Raw genomic sequence first — 19076 nt, forward strand, 5'->3', positions numbered from 1 at the left:
CTAGGGCAATTCTAGGGCCTATAGAATATTGATACGGGTCTACTAGAAATCTTGGTAATCTATCGTTTTGGGTACGTAAAATCGTCCGCGATTTGTAATGTGAAAAACAGGTGACTCCTTAAATTTTAATAATTATTTCACATTTTGAGGAGGATTTATGTTTTAAAAAATTTAAAAATGTTTCCTTGATTCATTTATGTACCTGTTTTTAAACAATTGAATTAAAACTTTTCCGTAATAAATGAAGACTAGCGATGTTTCCAACAGATGCAACCATGCTCATTTACTATAGCAGCCATCTTGTCTAAGTTTTATTTTTATAAGCTTTTAGCGCCAGATTCAGGGGGAAGCCACTCTATTTTACAAATGGCTGCTGTTTATATAGCAAATCTTGCTCTCAGACACTGCTGTTTAAAGTTAATTTCTGGCATATATCGATATATTTAGCCATTGATTTAGGTTTATTATTCATTTATCTATAATATCTGACACAAAAGTATGACAATATACTTCTATTAAAGCCTTGACAATGAGGTAACGTTTTCGTACATAAATAGCCGCGGGCGATTTTACGTACCCAAAACGATAGATTACCGAAATCTTATGTATTGAAAAATACTTTTTCGTGTGCTAACATTTTTTTAGCCAATCGTTTTCTTAGAAAAGTAGATCTAGGGTAAGCTAGTTCATAGCCGTGGCCTATCTGCTATCTGGTGTATCACACTAAAATGACAGACATTCTACAAAACTTGTACCAAGAGTATAAAAATGCAATCAGCAATAACTATACTGCTATTGCCCAGTTTGAGTCAGCATTTCGACTGGTTTCTTATGTCATAGCAGGTAGCCTACATGATTTTACCTTAATACTAGTTAATAGTTAATGGTAATCTATCGTTTTGGGTACGTAAAATCGCCCGCGACTAGTAATGTGAAAAACAGGTGACTCCTTAAATTTTAATAATTATTTCACATTTTGAGGAGGATTTATGTTTTGAAAAATACAAAAATGTTTCCTTCTTTCATTTATGTACCTGTTTTTAAACAATTGAATTAAAACTTTTCAGTAATAAATGAAGACTAGCGATGTTTCCAACAGATGCAACCATGCTCATTTACTATAGCAGCCATCTTGTTTAAGTTTTTTTTATAGCGGATATAGCGCGAGACAGGCGGAAGTCACTCTATTTTACAAATGGCTGCTGTTTATATAGCAAATCTTGCTCGCAAACACTGCTGTTTAAGGATAGGCACCACGGATAAAAATTTTTTTTTTATTTAACACATTTCTGGATGTTTAATAAGTTCATATAATTATAGTTGTTAAACTATAGACAAAAATAATATATAGCCGTCAATAGCAGTACTGGTTGCCATGGAAACAGCGAAAAGGTGTGAAAACTAACACCTTTTCAAATCGCTAAGGCTTTGTTCCCATAAGAGATTTTTAAAAACGGATGAAAGATTTAGATTTCTCAAACCAAACTATACATTTCTACGTTTACTCATTGCGATAGCTTGTACTCAATTTTTTATACAAATTTTTACGTAAATTTATGTACAAAAATTAGGGGGTGGTGTTACAAAAATATCAATATTTCCTTAAGTATTGTAGTAAACTTAATGTACAAACGTAGTTTTGTAGATGGTATAATGCTGAACGCACGTGGAATGTTTTATTCTTGTATGACAAAGGGTTCCAAAGCCTTAGCGATTTGAATGTCGAATTTTGAGTAAAAATGCAAAGTTGAGAAAACGTGAAAAGAAGAGCGGGAAAAGGCGCGGTGCGTTTTCTCTTATAGAAAACAGAAAAAAATGTCTTGTTATGTGTGGAAGAACCATTTGTCTAATAAAATACGCTTTGATTTATGTTGTAAGCTTTAGATAGATTTTTTCTATGTAAGCAGAAAATATGTATACAACAGGTAATGAATGTATGACTATTAAGTATTACACATCCTATCAATCTAGCGGTATTCTCAGAACAGCTATCATCAAACCAGATAAAGTTTTGTTTGTTAGCCGGTCTTCTCACTTCAAAACAATGTCTTTCTCTACTCAAATTGTAGCTTACACAAGTTTATTTCCTTATGATAATAGCCTACAACACAACACTGGGTACAACGCTTGAGGCTAGACACGCCCCTCCACCCCATCCCACCGCTGGATAGTGCGTGAGGAACCGATGAGCCATAGATTACCAATGTTCATTCAACCGTGAATAACACATCTGTGTAGATAGGGTCAAGTACAGGGCCTAAGTGAATGCTTCCCAGCTATCCTATCTACTACTATCTAGTATTTACATTCGTTGCTAGCACACCCTATACGGAGAGATGGGCATACACATTAACACATGTGTCGTATACAGTCCGGTGTAAAGCCTGATGAACGCGTTCAAGCCTATCACAGCATGCCGTAACAAGATTATAAACCGGCCGTTGGTTGAATGGCGAGAAGGGAATGAAGGGGGTAAAGGGGATGGACAGTACATTCTTCAAACTGATAGTCATGTCCATGACGCATTGTTTTAGCTTAGTATAATTTTAAAGCGTACGCAACAGTGTTTAATATTGTTCCAGTGATAATCAACAGTACATTTCTAGGCAAAGTTTCAATTATTAAACTTAATGTTGTTGTATAACTTTAAAACAACAAATAGAAGAGTATACGCAAATGAGGTAAACAAACGAGACAGGCGATTGTTTTGTTTATCTAGAAACAAGATGGCTGCCTAGCACACGTGGTTAGTTGCAGCCTATCGTGAATTATTTTGATTTTCTGTACTATAATATGATTGGTCAAGCGTATCAATGAACCTCTTCCCATTCATAAATTTTACGCGCATGCCCTTATATGGAGTTTAATATAAAAATTTACTTTGTAGAAAACAACTTCTATCCTAATTATTTTTAGAACAAAAGAAAAGGTCACTACACCAGCGGGTACACGAGTGCTTGGCCCTTAGATTGATGTAAAGTTTATGGTGCCTCGCGGGCAATAAATGATGTAATACCCGCTCGAAGATAGCCGCTGTCCGCGTAGTAGTGTGAAAACTTGCCGGGGGGTACCATGTTTCACATCGCAATAAACGGATAACCGTAAGCTGTAGAAGTCCGAAATGTTCGGGTTAGATAGATAAAAGGTATTAGTATCGAATTAAGAAATAAAAATTTTGGGTAGCAAAATTAACATTTTATCGAAAACATGGGTATCTTGTTCCCTTAAAGTTAATTTCTGGCATATATTGATATATTTAGCCATTGATTTAGGTTTATTATTCATTTATCTATAATATTTGACACAAATATATCACAATATACTTCTACTAAAGCCTTGACAATGAGGTAACTTTTTCGTACATTAATAGCCGCGGGCGATTTTACGTACCCAAAACGATAGATTACCTAGTTAATACTTATTACTTTTCAGTACACGACAGCCTCTGCCCCCCCCCCCCCCCCCACTTTTTGCGATAACTTTTACTTTAGTGATTAATTAGGCCCTACTTAGTGTTTAACTGTCTAAAGTCTAAAGAAATCTAGACTAACTTTAGTTTCAGATCTAGATATCTTAATCCTAACACAGTAACAATTAAATAATATGTGAATATAGACTTAACAAAAAGGAGAGAGATAAGCCTACTGAATCACTACTGATAATCATACTTAACTAGATCTAGAATCTAGATCTACTATTCTAGTTCTAGAAATCTAGTACTACACTAGCTTAGACTACTAGATAGTAGAAGTACTACTCAACTAACTACTTACTTGAACTAAAACCAGTCCCCTAACAATCATGAATAAGTACTCTACAACTTATAAGTGGGCTGTGTGTAAGTTAATAGTTTACTCTTTAGATTTAGATGTAATTAGTATTCTAGTAATTAAATTAGATCTAGAATCTAGATTTCTAGACCCCAGATTAGATAAGTACTAATTAAGTTTCTAGTTAGTTATTAGAACTAGTAGCCTAACTGACTGTAACAACTAGATCACCTTTAGGCCCTGCCCTACCTACCCCAATTCTGTGTTTATTTTAATTTTATTTTAAAATTTTTGTGACATTGTATGCATTAATTAGGTGCATCCTATGTACTATGTATGCCTAGCCTATAAGATTTAAATGAGCCTTTAGTTGTTGGTTTCATTCATACCATCTATGCCAGGGGTCGGCAACCTGCGGCTCGCGAGCCGCATGCGGCTCTTTTGATATCAAGATGCGGCTCTCCAGCTCCTTGCACAAATACTGAGAATCTTAATAAAAAATAAAATATTTGAAATAAAAAAAATGTTAGTGGCTCTTTAAAACCAGGGAAATTTTGAAAATTGTAACTTTTGGCTCTTCCGCTTCAAAAGGTTGCCAACCCCTGATCTATGCCATTTCACTCTTAATTTTGACATAATTAATATATATTTTAGGTCGATTTGAAGATTCAACAATCCTCTCAGAACTTTTATATTCAGCTTCAAACCTTCTTATCTTATTTAATGATGCCATCATAAAGAAAGCTTCTGGTATACTTCCTAAAGTTGTAAGTCATAATCATTTGCTTTGTGAAAAGCTATTTACAAGAAACAATATTAACTTAGATTTTAAAAATTTCTTTTTGTGTGTGTGTGACTTGGATATTATAATAGTGTTGTTTTTTTAAATTACTTAGATCTAGATTTAGTGAGTGAAATGTTAAAATACACCCAGATTAAATTTCCTCACCAGTATTTTCTTTTATGTTGCAGTCAGCATCACAGGAGCGACTACAAAGTCTTGTGACAATCCTGGAATATGTTGGTGTATTTATTGAAATAACAGCCCAGAGATTGTATGGTGACATTGGCAAATGGGTAGCCATTACTGTCCTACAAATTGCAAAGTAATTATTTTATTGTCAAAAGTTTTTACCTTTTTTCTATTTATATAATACTCTTGCATGATAAATAAGAAAACTTTATTTTTCTCCTGGAATTAAGAAAGATTTTATGTTTCTCACTAGATCAGTATGCCGTTTTCTGTTGTTTGTTAAACATGAAGTAGGGATTCAAGCAGTGCCGCCTCTCTCGCCTATTGATAGAGAAGCTATTCTTAAAGAGGCTGTAGCGCAGAAACAGAATCAACCCACATTGGTAAATAGTTTATATTTTTAGTGTAAAATTGTACTGGGCTTAACCCTTTGAGCCCGCCAGGCCGGTAAACCGGCTTCAACATTAGGCATATATCTCAGAAAAGCCGGTTTTCCGGCCCGATGATCTAGCGTCATATTCCTAGCGGCCGGTATACCGTCTAATTAAATATAATTAGCGGAAGACTGACTAAAACTGCGCATATGTCTTTTGTGTGCGGGCGTATGATTTTAAAAATTGATTTTTAGGAAAAGTGAAAGTGAAAGTGTTTACATTTCGTAGCAATGCCGCCGAAACGAAAAGCTGAGCTACAGCCGTCGACTTCATCACATAAAGTTGGTGCAAAAGACCGAAATATCAACAAAAGAAGTAGAATGACTGCATCTCAGGCAATACAATTACTTATTGATTCTGATGAAGAAGATAATATTCCTGGTCTATATTGTGATGATAGTGACGGTGAATTTGAGACTGAACACAGTGACATTGAAATTGACTGTGACAATGAAACTGTTCAAGTACGTTCTGATGCACGTGGTGTCAAGGACAAAGACTTGCCGAAACGAAAAAAAAAAAAACATGCGAATTTTTTCTTTGCATCGGGTCCGGCAGTGATAACTGTTTTGAAAGTTATCACACAAAAGTGGACTTCTGGCGATGAACTAGTATGGCCAGGTATCAATAAAAACAAAACAATTACTAAATGTAAATTGATTTCTTCTATCTTTTATCAAAACAATAATTATGTGTTCGTTTTATATACACTGTTCTGTTCAAACATTGTAAAAAAAATAAAGTATTTCAGAATCTTGCTGCATTGTTGTTTGATCCTGAGTCTGGATACCAAATTTGGCTTGATTATCTCAAGCGGTTCAAAAGTTATAGGCAAAGTTAGAAGCAGATTAGTGAAAATCGGTTTGGGCCTGGGAGCTCAGGAAATAGGAGAAATTAGGTCAGGGAGGCCAGGGCTCAAAGGGTTAAACATAGCTGTATGCAAATAATGTAAAATATTTGTTGGATGTTTTTCATTTTTACGTATGTTATTACTGTAAAATTATTTGAGAAGAAAAGCACATAGCATTGCTATACTGTATTTAATTAATTAATTTCTAAAAGTAATTTATTATTTCTTGTTTCAAGGAAGATGAACCTGCCTTACAACAAACTAGTTCAGCAAAAAATGGCTCAGTTCCCTCTGTGACATTCACATTGAAAAGATCAGGAAAATATATGAGGTCATTGACAGCAGGTGTGTTGGTATTTTCTAATGTATTGCTGTGCTGATATGTGTTTCTATATATTCCAGATGTGATTGAATAAAACTGAAGAGGCATAAAACAAAATACTTGACCATACTTTACTTCAGAATATTCAGCTGAGCTTTAAATGAATTCTAATAATCCCAGTAAATTAAAATACTTAATGAGTAATGACAAAAATGAAATATGTTAAATTCATAGATTTAACTTGGAACATGTTATGTGTGATAGAAAAGTCATTGAATTTTTTTTTATGTAAGTAAATAACACTGCTGATTAAATTGTAAGAGATATTTATTTTCTTTTCTGTCAAAATATTTTTTGTTAGCACCTCCAATGAAATTACGAGATTGGAAATTACCAGAGCCTCCTCTTTGTACAACTAAAACCCTTAGAGAAAATCACAAGCCTACAAAGTTATCTCGTTCACAAGCATGGGGAGAATGCCTCTACATATTCAAACCACTTATTCATTGTATCCTTTACCATATCCAAATTAAATGTGTCAAAATCTTATAAATGCTGTTATTCAAGTCTAACAAACTTGTAACTCGTTTCTTGAGGTAAAACAATTCCACTTTTTCCATGTTTGTTCACTTAACACCTTGACCTATTATAGTAACAAGTTTATATCTCTGTGGGATTTCATCTTTCAAGCCATTGCTGCTCTCCTCTGGCCTTGATGTCACTAGGCAAGTTGATTACTCAGAGTATTTAATGCATTAATGTTTAATTTTAGTACAACATGTTTTCTTTTTCTTATATATATTCTTGATTAATGTGTGTTGATCAAATAAAATTTTTGACATATATAACTAAACAAAACGATAAAGTAATCATATTGTACTGTATAAATATATTTGTTCTAAAATTTATTTTGGATTATTCAACAGCTTATATTTGATAGGTGAATCTAGAGATCTTAATAAGCAGGAGCAGGCAGAGTTACGTAGGAGATCATTGATGCTAGTCATGTATTTACTGCGCTCACCTTTATATGACTGCTACACAAAGTAATTATTTAATATTTGAATAGCGCATTAATTTTTGTTGGTGTTAGGTCCTGTGATCTATGCATATACCTTAACTTAATGGATTAAAAATATCTTTTTTCAGAAAAAAACTATTGGGTTTGTTGAGAGGATTGGCCAACACAGTTCCTGGCATTTCCATCATTCTTGGTAAGTTAAACTGCTAGTAGCAAGATAATTATAACTTCTAAAAAACAGCAGTTTTTTTTTTTATTTCGATAATCATCAGAAAAAATATAGTACCTAGTTTCCTTCATTAATTGTACTCGTGGTTTACCTCTTTATTTGAAAATGTTATAATTTGTAGAATTGTTCTTCCCAATTATTTAATATGGTTGGATATTTGCACCCATCAGGGTTTTTTTTCCAGTATGGGTCATCCATTAATGACATCTACAAAATTCCACTTTAGTTGACACATGGGGAAGAGGGAGGGTTGTTTTGGGTCAGTGTGGTATATCTAACATCAAAATACTTATATGTTACAACACTTAAACACTTCTATGATTTACATTTTTTTAAAATTAGCACTGATTGTATTTATATAAATACAGTGAGTAGGTCTAAGTGATGAATGTAAGCATAAATAGAGGTTATGAACTCAATTTTGCCTTACAACATATTATAATGTGTGCTGCTTCATAAAATAATACTTTTGAAGCTTTCCTTTCCATGCAAAAATAAACAAGTTACATTCCAATATTTTGTGTAGATGTCATAAATGGATGCATTAACTTCCCCTGATTTTTAATCAAGTATTTTGCTGTAACATTTGAACTGACATAAAAATTACATTTGTAGTTTTCTTACTTTTAAACAAAAGATTGCTTAGTTTTATATCTTCATTTTAATTCAGTTCCACTGATGGAATATCTACCTGTATGGCAGAAGATCTACTTCTACACATGGTCAACATAACAGCATGCACTTTCAAAGTTTTAATTTTTTATTTTGAAATGAATGCACAAAGTTTTTAGGTATTTAATTAAGAACATAATTATGAAAACATAAATTAGGTTGGTTGGAAACATCTAATGCTTTGATTTTTATTGCATTTGTTAAATTCCAGTGAAAGTCCTTTACATTATATTAATGAATGTCTTGTTGGTGATATGTTTGTGATACCTTAAAGTGTTAAATTTATTTACATTTCATTTACTTACATTTATAAAATAAATATTTTCTTATTTTTTATAGCTATTAAAACCTCAGTACATCTCATCTATAACTAAAACAATAAATGTGCTATGAGATTCAGACATCTAAACTCTTTATGAAATGTAATATGTTTTTGTTTCTTAAACATTTTAAAAGATTTATGTTTCTTAAATATTTTGATCAATACTAATTCCAAAGCCATCTATAAAATTGATACTTTTGTCTTACAAATAATAATAATAAGGTTAATTACTTGGCTTGCAAAGTAATGAGTTTAACTTGTGTCTAAACTAGATAGGTTCAGTGATAAGAATTTTTTATTTATTTATGTGTTTGAATTATTTCTAAATTCTGATTTAAAATGATAAGTTTTTAACTTTGGAACAATCCACTAAATAAAATAGATTTAACTTTAAAAAGTTTGTATTCAGTGATGAAAAAAAAATAACTTTACAAAAACTTGAAATGTGTACATATTTTGTGCCTTTATGTTTTTGTCAGTGTCAAACCATGCTGCTTCAACTGTTGGATTCTGCTAAAGCATTTCAAGTAGAGATAACTGTTTCACTTAAATAAATCTCCATTTTTATGCATTGTAATTAGCTTTTTCTTCTGATATTCTTTCAAAACACTATTCAGAAAAAATTAATTTGTTTGTGTACATTTCTGTAATCATGTTACCATGTTATTTGAATAAAAGCAAATAAATTGTAATACATTTTAAATATGCATATATGTATTTGTGAAGTATATTTCATTTTTTATGTAAATGCAGCCGACTTAAAAAAATTATTTTATATGGAATAATAGTTTGTTTCTCATCCAACAGCACAAAAATTAATACAAAAATTGAATCAGGACTGCATAAAGTAATCACTATGAAATAACTGCTTGAAGAAACTCCAGATTCTCTGTTCGAACACTTGTTTGATAATCCTATTGTGCCACTCAACATTTGTATTTACTAAGTTAAGACTTATAAAACTATTTTATTTGTGAACTGAGTAAATCTAGCAATGGTTGATATAGCATTTACGCTCTTCCTTGTGAGTTACATCAGGGCCTGCTGCTAAATTTTACTACCTGTCACCATGACCCAATGTCACCAGCAGCCATGGGTCAGACTGCAGTTTGTAAACCATCCCTGCTCAGCAATTTAGTGTCCCTATGAGTACTTTGACACACTGCTCTTTTAGCTGAACTGTCAGTGCAGTAATTTCAGGGGAGATAACTGTCATTATCTGCTTTAGAGGAAATCTAAATTGAGGTGTTGTAGACACTGGCTTCATGTATTGTGATTGGAGTATAAAAATACAGTATAAAACTTTCACTATTAAACCATAAGATATATTTAGTGAGGCTTTAAATAGTTATGAAAAACAAACCACATTTAAAGGGTGCAAAAAAAAAACCTCTTGTTGTATTTCTGTTAGTAATAAATTGCTCTAACATTTATTAAAGTAAACCATGTTTTTCTCAAAGTGAGACTTAACACAGATCTAGATCTTTATATTAACTGTAGTATGAGAGCTTAAAATATTTACAGTGAAATTAGTTTTCAAAATGGATAGTAGGAAAATGTTTAGATAGGGCCTTCTCATCGTTACAAGTTTATAGGGTAATTTGATATCAATAAAAGTTGATGTTAAAACTTTGCTCGGATAACTTTCACAGTGATACCAGTACAATAAGATATCTTATATACAGATTACAAAGGAAAATTTTTAATGAATTTTTTCCAATTACCTAAAATGACTTTTAACCGACTTTTTGATTCTCCAAATAATCATTGTTCATGTCCATTTGAGCCTAGCATAGAGAAAAATCAACTTTCCACAATTACAAGGTAAAAAGATATCACTTAATTTTTTATTTATGTAACTAGTTAAAAAAAACAACTGCACATTAAAATCAATTTTATTTTGTAATCAGACAAATGTTTATACAATGCTATTTAATGACTCAAATTTCTTTGTACATATTTTACTATTTATTCAAATTGTTTACATGTTAATAATTAAAGATGATTGTTAATTTTAGTCTTAAACTGCTTAGTTTGACAAAACATCTAAGTTGACAGCAATTAAATGTTCAATGCAAAAATTTAATCAATTGATTTAAAAAATATAATAGTCTTGTTTATTTTGCTGTAGCATATTCATATAGAAAATGAAAGTTAAAATATACAAGAAATGTATACATAGAGCCAACAAAGATTAAATGGCCTCTAATAATAATTAAAGTAATCCTGTTTCATCTATAATTTTACCATAGAATAGCATCCTCACACGCATTTTACAAATTATTAAACATGTAATTATAAATCAACTTGTATCTAGGCACATGTTTTCAAAGCTAAAGAAATATTACTTTCTTTAAAAGGAATATAAACAATCTTTCTTACTATTACAATCCATCAGGATTTAAGAGGTGGAATGCATTCATTCTGGTATTCAGAAAAGTATAGAAAATTCTTACAACACACCCACATATTATATATATATACACATATGTATAGATCTATATATATGTATATATAGACATAAATATATATTTATATGAAAATATATTATAAAGCACAAGACACTATACACATATTTTTGTGGTATATTTAAAGTTGTGTATGTGCATTAAAACATACTTTTAAAAAAAAATTGTGGTCGGTCTCAGCTAAATTCTTTCCAAGCAGTGGCTGTATAAAGATTAATTTTCAACCATGCATATAAAATATAATGTGTATATGACTCCATTTTTGTCATAAACATTAAGTGTGTAGATTATTAGCTCTTTAAAAATATAATTTATAAAAAATACTGGTCCCTTAGAATATATATTTTAGTAACACTACAAAAGTACATGCATTTTAAGCAAAAGTGCATGTATGGCATATTTTAATTAAATAATTGTAATGCTACAAGTAGAATTAAGAACAATTTCCCATGGTAATTTTTGTATAACATTTCTTTACAAAGACAGTAGTAAACAAAGGCCAATAGCTAAAAATGGTTTTTATTAAATTAAGAAAAGATGAACTTACTATTTGAAAGACAATCCAGGCAGGTGGTAAAAATGATAGCTGCTAGGGTTTTTTTTTTTTAGATAGATTTTAAAATTTAAAAACAAAATACTTATTTTATAATTTTATGCTAACAATTGTTTTTTTCATCAAATAAATAAATGAAAACTGTTAAAAAGCATGATTTTTTTTTTCACCAAAAAAAATCACTACCTATCTAATTTTTAAAATAACTGTCATATAAAAAAAATGTTTAAGTTGTATTGCAGAAAATATTTAGCATTAAAATTTTCAGTATTTAATACTTGGCCTACATTTTTATTATGCAACATTACAATGAATTTTCAACAATAAGGCATTTGAGACATGAAGCAGCAAGTAAAAAAAACGTTTAGCATATTTGATTTAACATCAATGCAATGCTTTTGCAAACTATTAGATGTTGAAGTTGAATAAACAAAACATGTTTGGTCGATAAATAAAAATGTAAGCAATTTAAAAAAAAAATATTTTTAACAAAACCATGTTTACAAATATGTGGAAAAAAAACAATTCAGTATATTATAACAAAATTTGGGATACAAAAATGTTCTCAATTTTTTAAATTATTAAGTTTCAATTTTATATTATAAATGAAACCTAGCAACTATCTCAAATATCTTGTACAGCTGGCAAGTCACAAACAAGCCAATCCAGACTATAGATTAAATCTTGTAATGAATTAAATGACTATGATATGACTAGATATGGGTATGATACATTTCATTGGCAATAGTGAAGTTGATGAATAAATCACATAAAGATTAGCATCTCCAAACAAACAAAAAATAATTAACAACTCTTTTACTAAAACAATTATTTCCAATATTATTTCAATAAAACAAATATTTTTTTTAAAAAGCTACGTTTTGTATATTTTTTTAAATTAAAAAACATTATGAGGAATAAAACTAATGAAGAATTATGTATTAAATAAATAAAAAGATTAAAATTAGAGATAATATATTATGTTCTATGTTATAAAAACTTTGTAATACAGTTAGCCTCTATTTTAGCAAGTAAGCAGAAATTAAATAGTAATTAATAAATATTCACATTCAAACTTGTTTTGAAGAAAATAATGATTTGATAGCAATAATTTGTTTTGATTGACACAATGGAAGCACAGCAGATTTTTTTCTTCAAAATTAATAATTGATAATAATTACATGAACAAAATAAATTTTATGAAACTGTTCTAAATTAGTAAATTTACCACAACTAGAACCTAAGTCTTGCATATATAATTCATATGTTTGTTTTTATAAAGAAATTCTATTTGAAAGAAAATTCTTTGATTATGCAATAGAAGCACTATAACAACAAGCAAAACATCCGTATACCGAAATGGGACAAGCAATTTGATAATGGTTAATTACAAATGCAAACATTTTTTAAAATTCCTACTTGGTATTTTCTTTTCAAACACTGTCCTCATAGGGACCCTCAAGTTGTACACAGTTCAAACCAGTTGATAGTTGTATGAAATAAATGGTCTTATATGTTTTATGTGAGTTTTTTTGTTTAAATGATGATGTAGTGTATAATGTGATAAAAAGAAAGAAAAAGCTGAAGAAGGAACTGAGATTATAACACCACTGTATGCTACTAGCACTCTATGTCCTCATCTGTGTAAACAGGTCTTCTGTGCTGGCCCTTGTTATCACTTTTGCTATCATGGTTCTGGTCTGTCTGTTTGGGTAGTGAATTCAACAAGTCAGTTGTAAAAGATCCCTGGCTACTTGTAGAAACAGACCTGTTCGCATTTTGGGGGCTAGTGCCATTGGAATGACTATGAGGTGTCCCATTTCCATTGGCTTTGAAGCTTGGGGGAGTTAGGGGTGGTGACTGTGTAACTGCAGGTGTTGCAGGGGGTGTTTCCTCAGCAACATAACTCAGATTTGGGACAGTGGATTTTGCAGGCAGCAGCTTTTCTCTCACTGAACTGAATCCTTCATCATCTGTAGAGTCATCAATGTACTTGATTTTCTCTTTATGATTTTTCATAAGTGGCTCTGCATAAAAGATATTTGATAATTAAAATTTGCATAAGCATTTCAATTAAATTTTCAAAAATGAACATTTTAAAATTTTAAACGAGTTTTTGTAAACATGGAAGCAATTTAAAGAACATGAAATTGATTTCTAAATATAATTCACAGCAAGTGCATAAAAATGTAAGTTATACAAAAAGAATGATATTTAAAATACTTTACTTCATCTATGACTTTAAATTGTATGGACTTATTTGGTTTATTTAAAAATAAAAAATCTGTCTAGCTATATTTTAAAATTTCAATTATAATAAAATGGAAGATTTGTACTTTAGCCATAAGCTATTTTAGGAGGTCTATGATAGACAAAGAAAAGTATTTACATTTTACTCATCTGTCTTTAATTAAAAAATTATTAAGTTTTGTGCCAACAGGCTGTTGATTAGTCCTACTAAATATTCATCTAAACAATGTATAATCCAAACTTCAGATAATGTTCATAGCACAACTTAAAATTACTTAACAAGCTGTAAGAAAAAAATATTGGCCTTTACTATTTCCTAAAGCAAAACCTAAAAATGATGTATAAAAAAAATGCAAAAAAGGTGAAAAAGCTGATCTTGGCTTCCCAATCATTTTATTTAACACTCTCATAATATAGCTAAAACAAGTTCCTATTAACTAGATCTATATTTTTTCTTCTTTAGTTGTAGTTTGTTACCAATGTAAAAATGAATATATTATAATTGTAGTAAAAAATAAAACCCAACTAATCTGTCTGTTAGCTATAGAGAAATGCTATTCCAACCCCATAAAACACATAGATTGGGAACCCTGGAACGGAAGCTGATAATAAATGCAAACAGGGTCTGAGAATAAAACAAAAATTACACCATAGACCCAAACAATTAAAGACAGATCAGCATTAGGTCTACAAAATTAAAAAAGTATTATTGCAAACCTAAAAGTATGCACTTAAAACTTGGGGGCTTATATTTATTGTAACTAAACAATTGCAGATTAGGTGCAAGTAAATGTGAGACAGTGGATTAGGCAGGTTATAACACCAACAAAAAAAGAATGACATAAATTATATATATATATATATATCCCTATAAGTGACATTTTTTTGAAACCCAACCCCACCCCTCCATTTCATCCTGCCTATGCCACTGCTGTCAGTTAAAGCTAATGCAAGTGATGTATGCTGGAAATGTCTGATTATTGTGATGATTTGGTCTTAAAAATAGGTTGTTATCAGTGGTATCTCTTTGGGGTTGCACTAGAACCATATAGAAAATATATAGGCCTACTTCAACCAGTGTACACCAACACCCCCACCCCCTATCTCTGCATGAAAGTTTAGCGCAAAGAGAGAAAAGAAAGAAACACTGAAAGAAACACAGATCAATGTTTCCCTTCGTCGAACACCCCCCCCCCCCTCAAGGCTCAATATCTAATTAGATTTTAGACCTACTACTACTAACACATTTTTTTAAAGGTGCACATAATAGCTTAGCGCCTTAGTAAGAAGACGGTAGGCCTATATTAAAACTCTTATGCTCAGAGGCGTAGCGAGGGGGGCGGGGGGTGCTGACCGCACTATAGCAATATATATATATAGAGAGAAAAAATTGAGGAGGGGGGGCAAATTGTAAGTTTGAGGGAGGGGTGCAAATCGAAAGTTTGAGGGGGGGGGGGTGCAAATCGACAGTTTGAGGGGAGGGTGCAAATCGAAAGTTTGAGGGGGGGGGGGCTGACACCCTTAAGTGCGGCACCGGGTGATACCCGACCTCGCTACGCCACTGCTTATGCTACTAGTACTATTACAATATGTAATATGAGCCTAAATCTAGTCTTAACTGTAGCCTTTTCGTTATTTTATTCTTACATTACTTGTAATACTTTCATAAGCAACGATACCGACAGAAAAAAAAGATCATCAGAGCCGTTCTCCATCATCCTACCGTCTTTCCTATAAGCACAATTTTTATTTGCAAAAAAAGCCAAAACAAGCTTGACAATTTGTGAACATTTGTCATATTTCGTTACGTGAATATCAACCGTCAGAGTTGATGGTGATTATCTCGTAGAGAAGTGGCTGAAAGCAGGGACTGGGGTCGGGGTGAAGGCGAGAATGGCTGATAAAATAATACTTTGATGGGTTGACTGCAGCGGCAAAGTGGCTGCTGATTTTGTTGCATCGACTCTCACGGGGATCCTGCTAGCTTGATGAGACTTCCTGTGCTGACTCGCAGACGATGGTTCTAAATTTGGACTGACTGACCCATCAGAACCTAGTTTGTAGAGTTTATATTGTTTTGCATTTTAATGAAAGTGTTTGTGTGTTGCGAGGCTCTATTCTTTAATGATGTTATTTCACCACAACGAATGCATGGATCAGATGTGTGGAAATCTCGTCCACGTGAAGTGAAGGTCAGTGAAGTTGTTAAGGGACCATCAATTTATGACGTTCGCAAAAAGTTCGAGGAAAATTATTTAAATTAAAATATGTTTTAAAAAAAATAACTGCTATCTTGAGGGAGGTTGTAGGCCAGTAGCGTACGCAGGGGGGGAGCAGGGGGAGCGGCCGCTCCCCCTCTGGCCATTTTCAGCAAAGTGGCGCCTTTTTGGAAACTTTTTAAACTCAAAGTTTTAAACAATGATATTTGTTAAAAAAAAGTTTTGGTCGGCACATGTAAATCACAAGATTTCTTTTCATGAGGCAATTAAGCATTATTGTACTAGTCTAGTAGTGTCTACGTTTACAACACGTATTAACAGCTGCATCAGTTTTCCATTCTAAAAATAACCATTTCGATGCATTGCAATGTTTAAAAAACCTCTACGGTTAGTACCACTTGGCAAGAGAGGTGTAAAGTTTAAGGCAACTGTATAATGTATTTGCTTACGAATATTTGAATTAAAAAATGTTATACATAAAACTTCACACATAATTACTTTATATATACAGTTTGAATCGTGTTATTATTTTTTTTATTACAATACAGAAACAAATACAACTGATGTGGCACCTCTATTTAAATTTACTTATTGGCGAACTGCGTAACGTTGGGGAAATGTTGACAAGGTTAACAACGTCATCACGATGAAGTAGTAGTATTATGACAGTTTGGGCGATAGTGATTACGATTATAAATTATATGAAACAGTTACAACCCCCCTCCCCCATGGACCCCTCTGTAAAAACTATTGTCATAATACCACTGCTACTTATTTAAATCTATTTCTGAATCAGTATACATGTGTAATTTATATGTATGTTTAGAACAGTCATCTAAAAACGGATACTATGTTCACTCTGAGTTGGTTATCTCCCCCCCCCCCCCCACCTCACCACCACAATTGTGTAGAGCGACATTAATGTCACACCTAGGTATACACTGGTTTGGATAATTGACCTAAAGTGACCGGACAGTGGTGAATGAAGTTGAACCCACCCCCTCCCTCCCCACCCCCAACCCACCCCAAACTGATCTGTAAAGTACTTTTGGGAAAACGCGTAATGATGTACCAAAGTACCATGCCGCAAGAAAATTAGCTTTTAAAACGTAAAAAATATGTGAATATTGTTTTTGCAATTACCAGTAAAAGGGTGTGTGATCAATACAGTATTCTAACCCATACCTATCACTATGTTAAAAAATGATCTTTAAAGAACACAAAGAAGCAGTAGTTAATTAAAAACGTATGATCTGAACTAAAAGACCGGTATTTAGTTAAATGTAGGCTGTTATTCTAACTGCCTTATATTGAATCGAAAAGCGTGGTTTTATACCAACTCTGATTTCAAAAACTTTCATTATGCTGTAACACTTAAGCATTTATGATGACGATATATTTAATTCTGATTATAGACAAAAACATTTTGTAAACACGAATAGTGTTAAACAATTTCATTATATTCTAAAGTAATTATTTATCTGTTTTAACATTTATAATTAAATGTGTAGATATATACATATTGATATTAAGACATTGATTATTTCCCCTATTTCACTTGTCTTAAATAATTTCCCAGGAATTATAATTTAAGAATTTTTTTTACAAGAATTACAAAACCGATTGTGTTACGTTCATTGTTTTTGGTTGTGGTGTGTGTAAATTTTTTTTACATTTTTATTTGTTTAGATTGATACAATTTTTGTTTCGTCGGCCTACACTGTGTGTTTTTTCTTAATTCTTCAGAGTGCTACTTTCAATTTATCTTACATCATAGCGAAGTAATGACATACAGCTAGTAATTATATATATATATATATATATATATATATATATATATATATATATATATATATATATATATATATATATATATATATATATATATATATATAATACAATACACGTATATAGAACGTGTTAAAAATTCGGCGCCTTTTTTTATCTTTTCGCTCCCCCTACAACGAAAACCTGGATACGCCTCTGTTGTAGGCTGAGGTGTGACGTCATTGTAGAGAGGGAGGGGGTCTGGCTTTTTGTGACGGTGGGGAGGGGGAAGTAAAAATCGTCAAAAAAGCGTTATTTCATTTATGGAAGACCCCTCACAGGTAGTTAGACTACCTACCCCGCCCCCCCCCCCCTCCGAGAATCCCAAAATGACGTCTGCCTCACATTAAGTTACAGCTTATCGAGACGTTGCACCCGTGTTGCTCTCTATTACGCTCTTGACACCGTTAAGGAATATATACTTTAACAGCATCATCCCCCAATATGTCACCCCATCCCCTCTAACTCTCATCAACCAAACGCTGAGGAAGGGTATTCAACTTTTTAAAAATGGATTGAAAGGGTTTTTTTTTAAGTCTGTAGTCATGTTAGCTCACATCGAGACATCGAGTTCATTCCCTTTATTTCTGTTTTTATTCACTGCTCGCGTACCGAAGTTACAAAATTTGATATACAACTAGAAAATGTGATTTTATTACCATTTATACTCTTAAGGTGAGTATTTTTTTAAAAAAAAAACAAGGACACTACAAAATATATTTATACATTTATATCCAGGTTATATGTCTTGCGTTTTTTTTATGCATGTTGGTATTTTGATGTTAAATTTAAGTTCCGACGCCCATATGGATCTTGATCTAGACTTAGTTGACATAGTGACGTCAAACTAACGCATCATTGGTACTTGACCTATATGCAAATGAGCTATAGTTCGTCCAATGATTAGTTTTATAGCCTATTTTTCTCTACAAGTTCTTCGTGAACCATGAAACAGTAAAGTCGACCAGGGCATACTAATTTGAATTCTTCGTGGCTAAACGGCACGCATTTGTTTTATTATACCATAATATTTATTTATTGTACGTATTTTATGACACAAAATTTCACATATGCAAGTATTTTTGTTTTGTTTGTTAAAGTAAGACAAAAGTAGAAGAGGAGTTGAGTGGGGGGAGGGGGTATTACTGCACATAAATCACAATCTC

General features: G+C 32.0%; 2 protein-coding genes across 7 annotated transcripts in view; one reads left to right on the forward strand and one right to left on the reverse strand.

Annotated features, from left to right (window-relative positions):
* The first annotated feature begins 728 nt into the window (after positions 1 to 728).
* On the forward strand, positions 729 to 9300 carry LOC131945026 (peroxisomal membrane protein PEX16). Its single transcript, XM_059305992.1, has 10 exons — positions 729 to 843; positions 4425 to 4537; positions 4743 to 4876; positions 4997 to 5126; positions 6264 to 6372; positions 6711 to 6857; positions 7002 to 7074; positions 7276 to 7395; positions 7499 to 7563; positions 8270 to 9300. Exons 1-10 carry the CDS (start codon positions 729 to 731, stop codon positions 8329 to 8331), a joined length of 1068 nt encoding a protein of 355 aa, XP_059161975.1. The 3' UTR covers positions 8332 to 9300.
* A 1922-nt stretch (positions 9301 to 11222) lies between these two features.
* The window catches only part of LOC131945020 (mucin-5AC), a 50987-nt gene continuing 43133 nt past the window's right edge, over positions 11223 to 19076 (reverse strand). For 5 of the 6 annotated variants that reach the window (XM_059305970.1, XM_059305966.1, XM_059305969.1 and 2 more), the window contains exons 9-10: positions 15777 to 15917; positions 11223 to 13641 (exon numbers count right to left, since the gene is read on the reverse strand). In XM_059305970.1, the coding sequence (XP_059161953.1) occupies positions 13235 to 13641; positions 15777 to 15917 (548 nt within the window). In that variant the 3' untranslated portion in view covers positions 11223 to 13234. The remainder of the gene's footprint in view (positions 13642 to 15776; positions 15918 to 19076) is intronic. The other variant, XM_059305972.1, reaches the window with a different exon arrangement.

This window comes from Physella acuta, unplaced genomic scaffold (assembly GCF_028476545.2).
Source record: "Physella acuta isolate Inbredline_101_S28 unplaced genomic scaffold, ASM2847654v3 ptg000519l, whole genome shotgun sequence".
Taxonomy (NCBI): Eukaryota; Metazoa; Mollusca; class Gastropoda; family Physidae; genus Physella; species Physella acuta.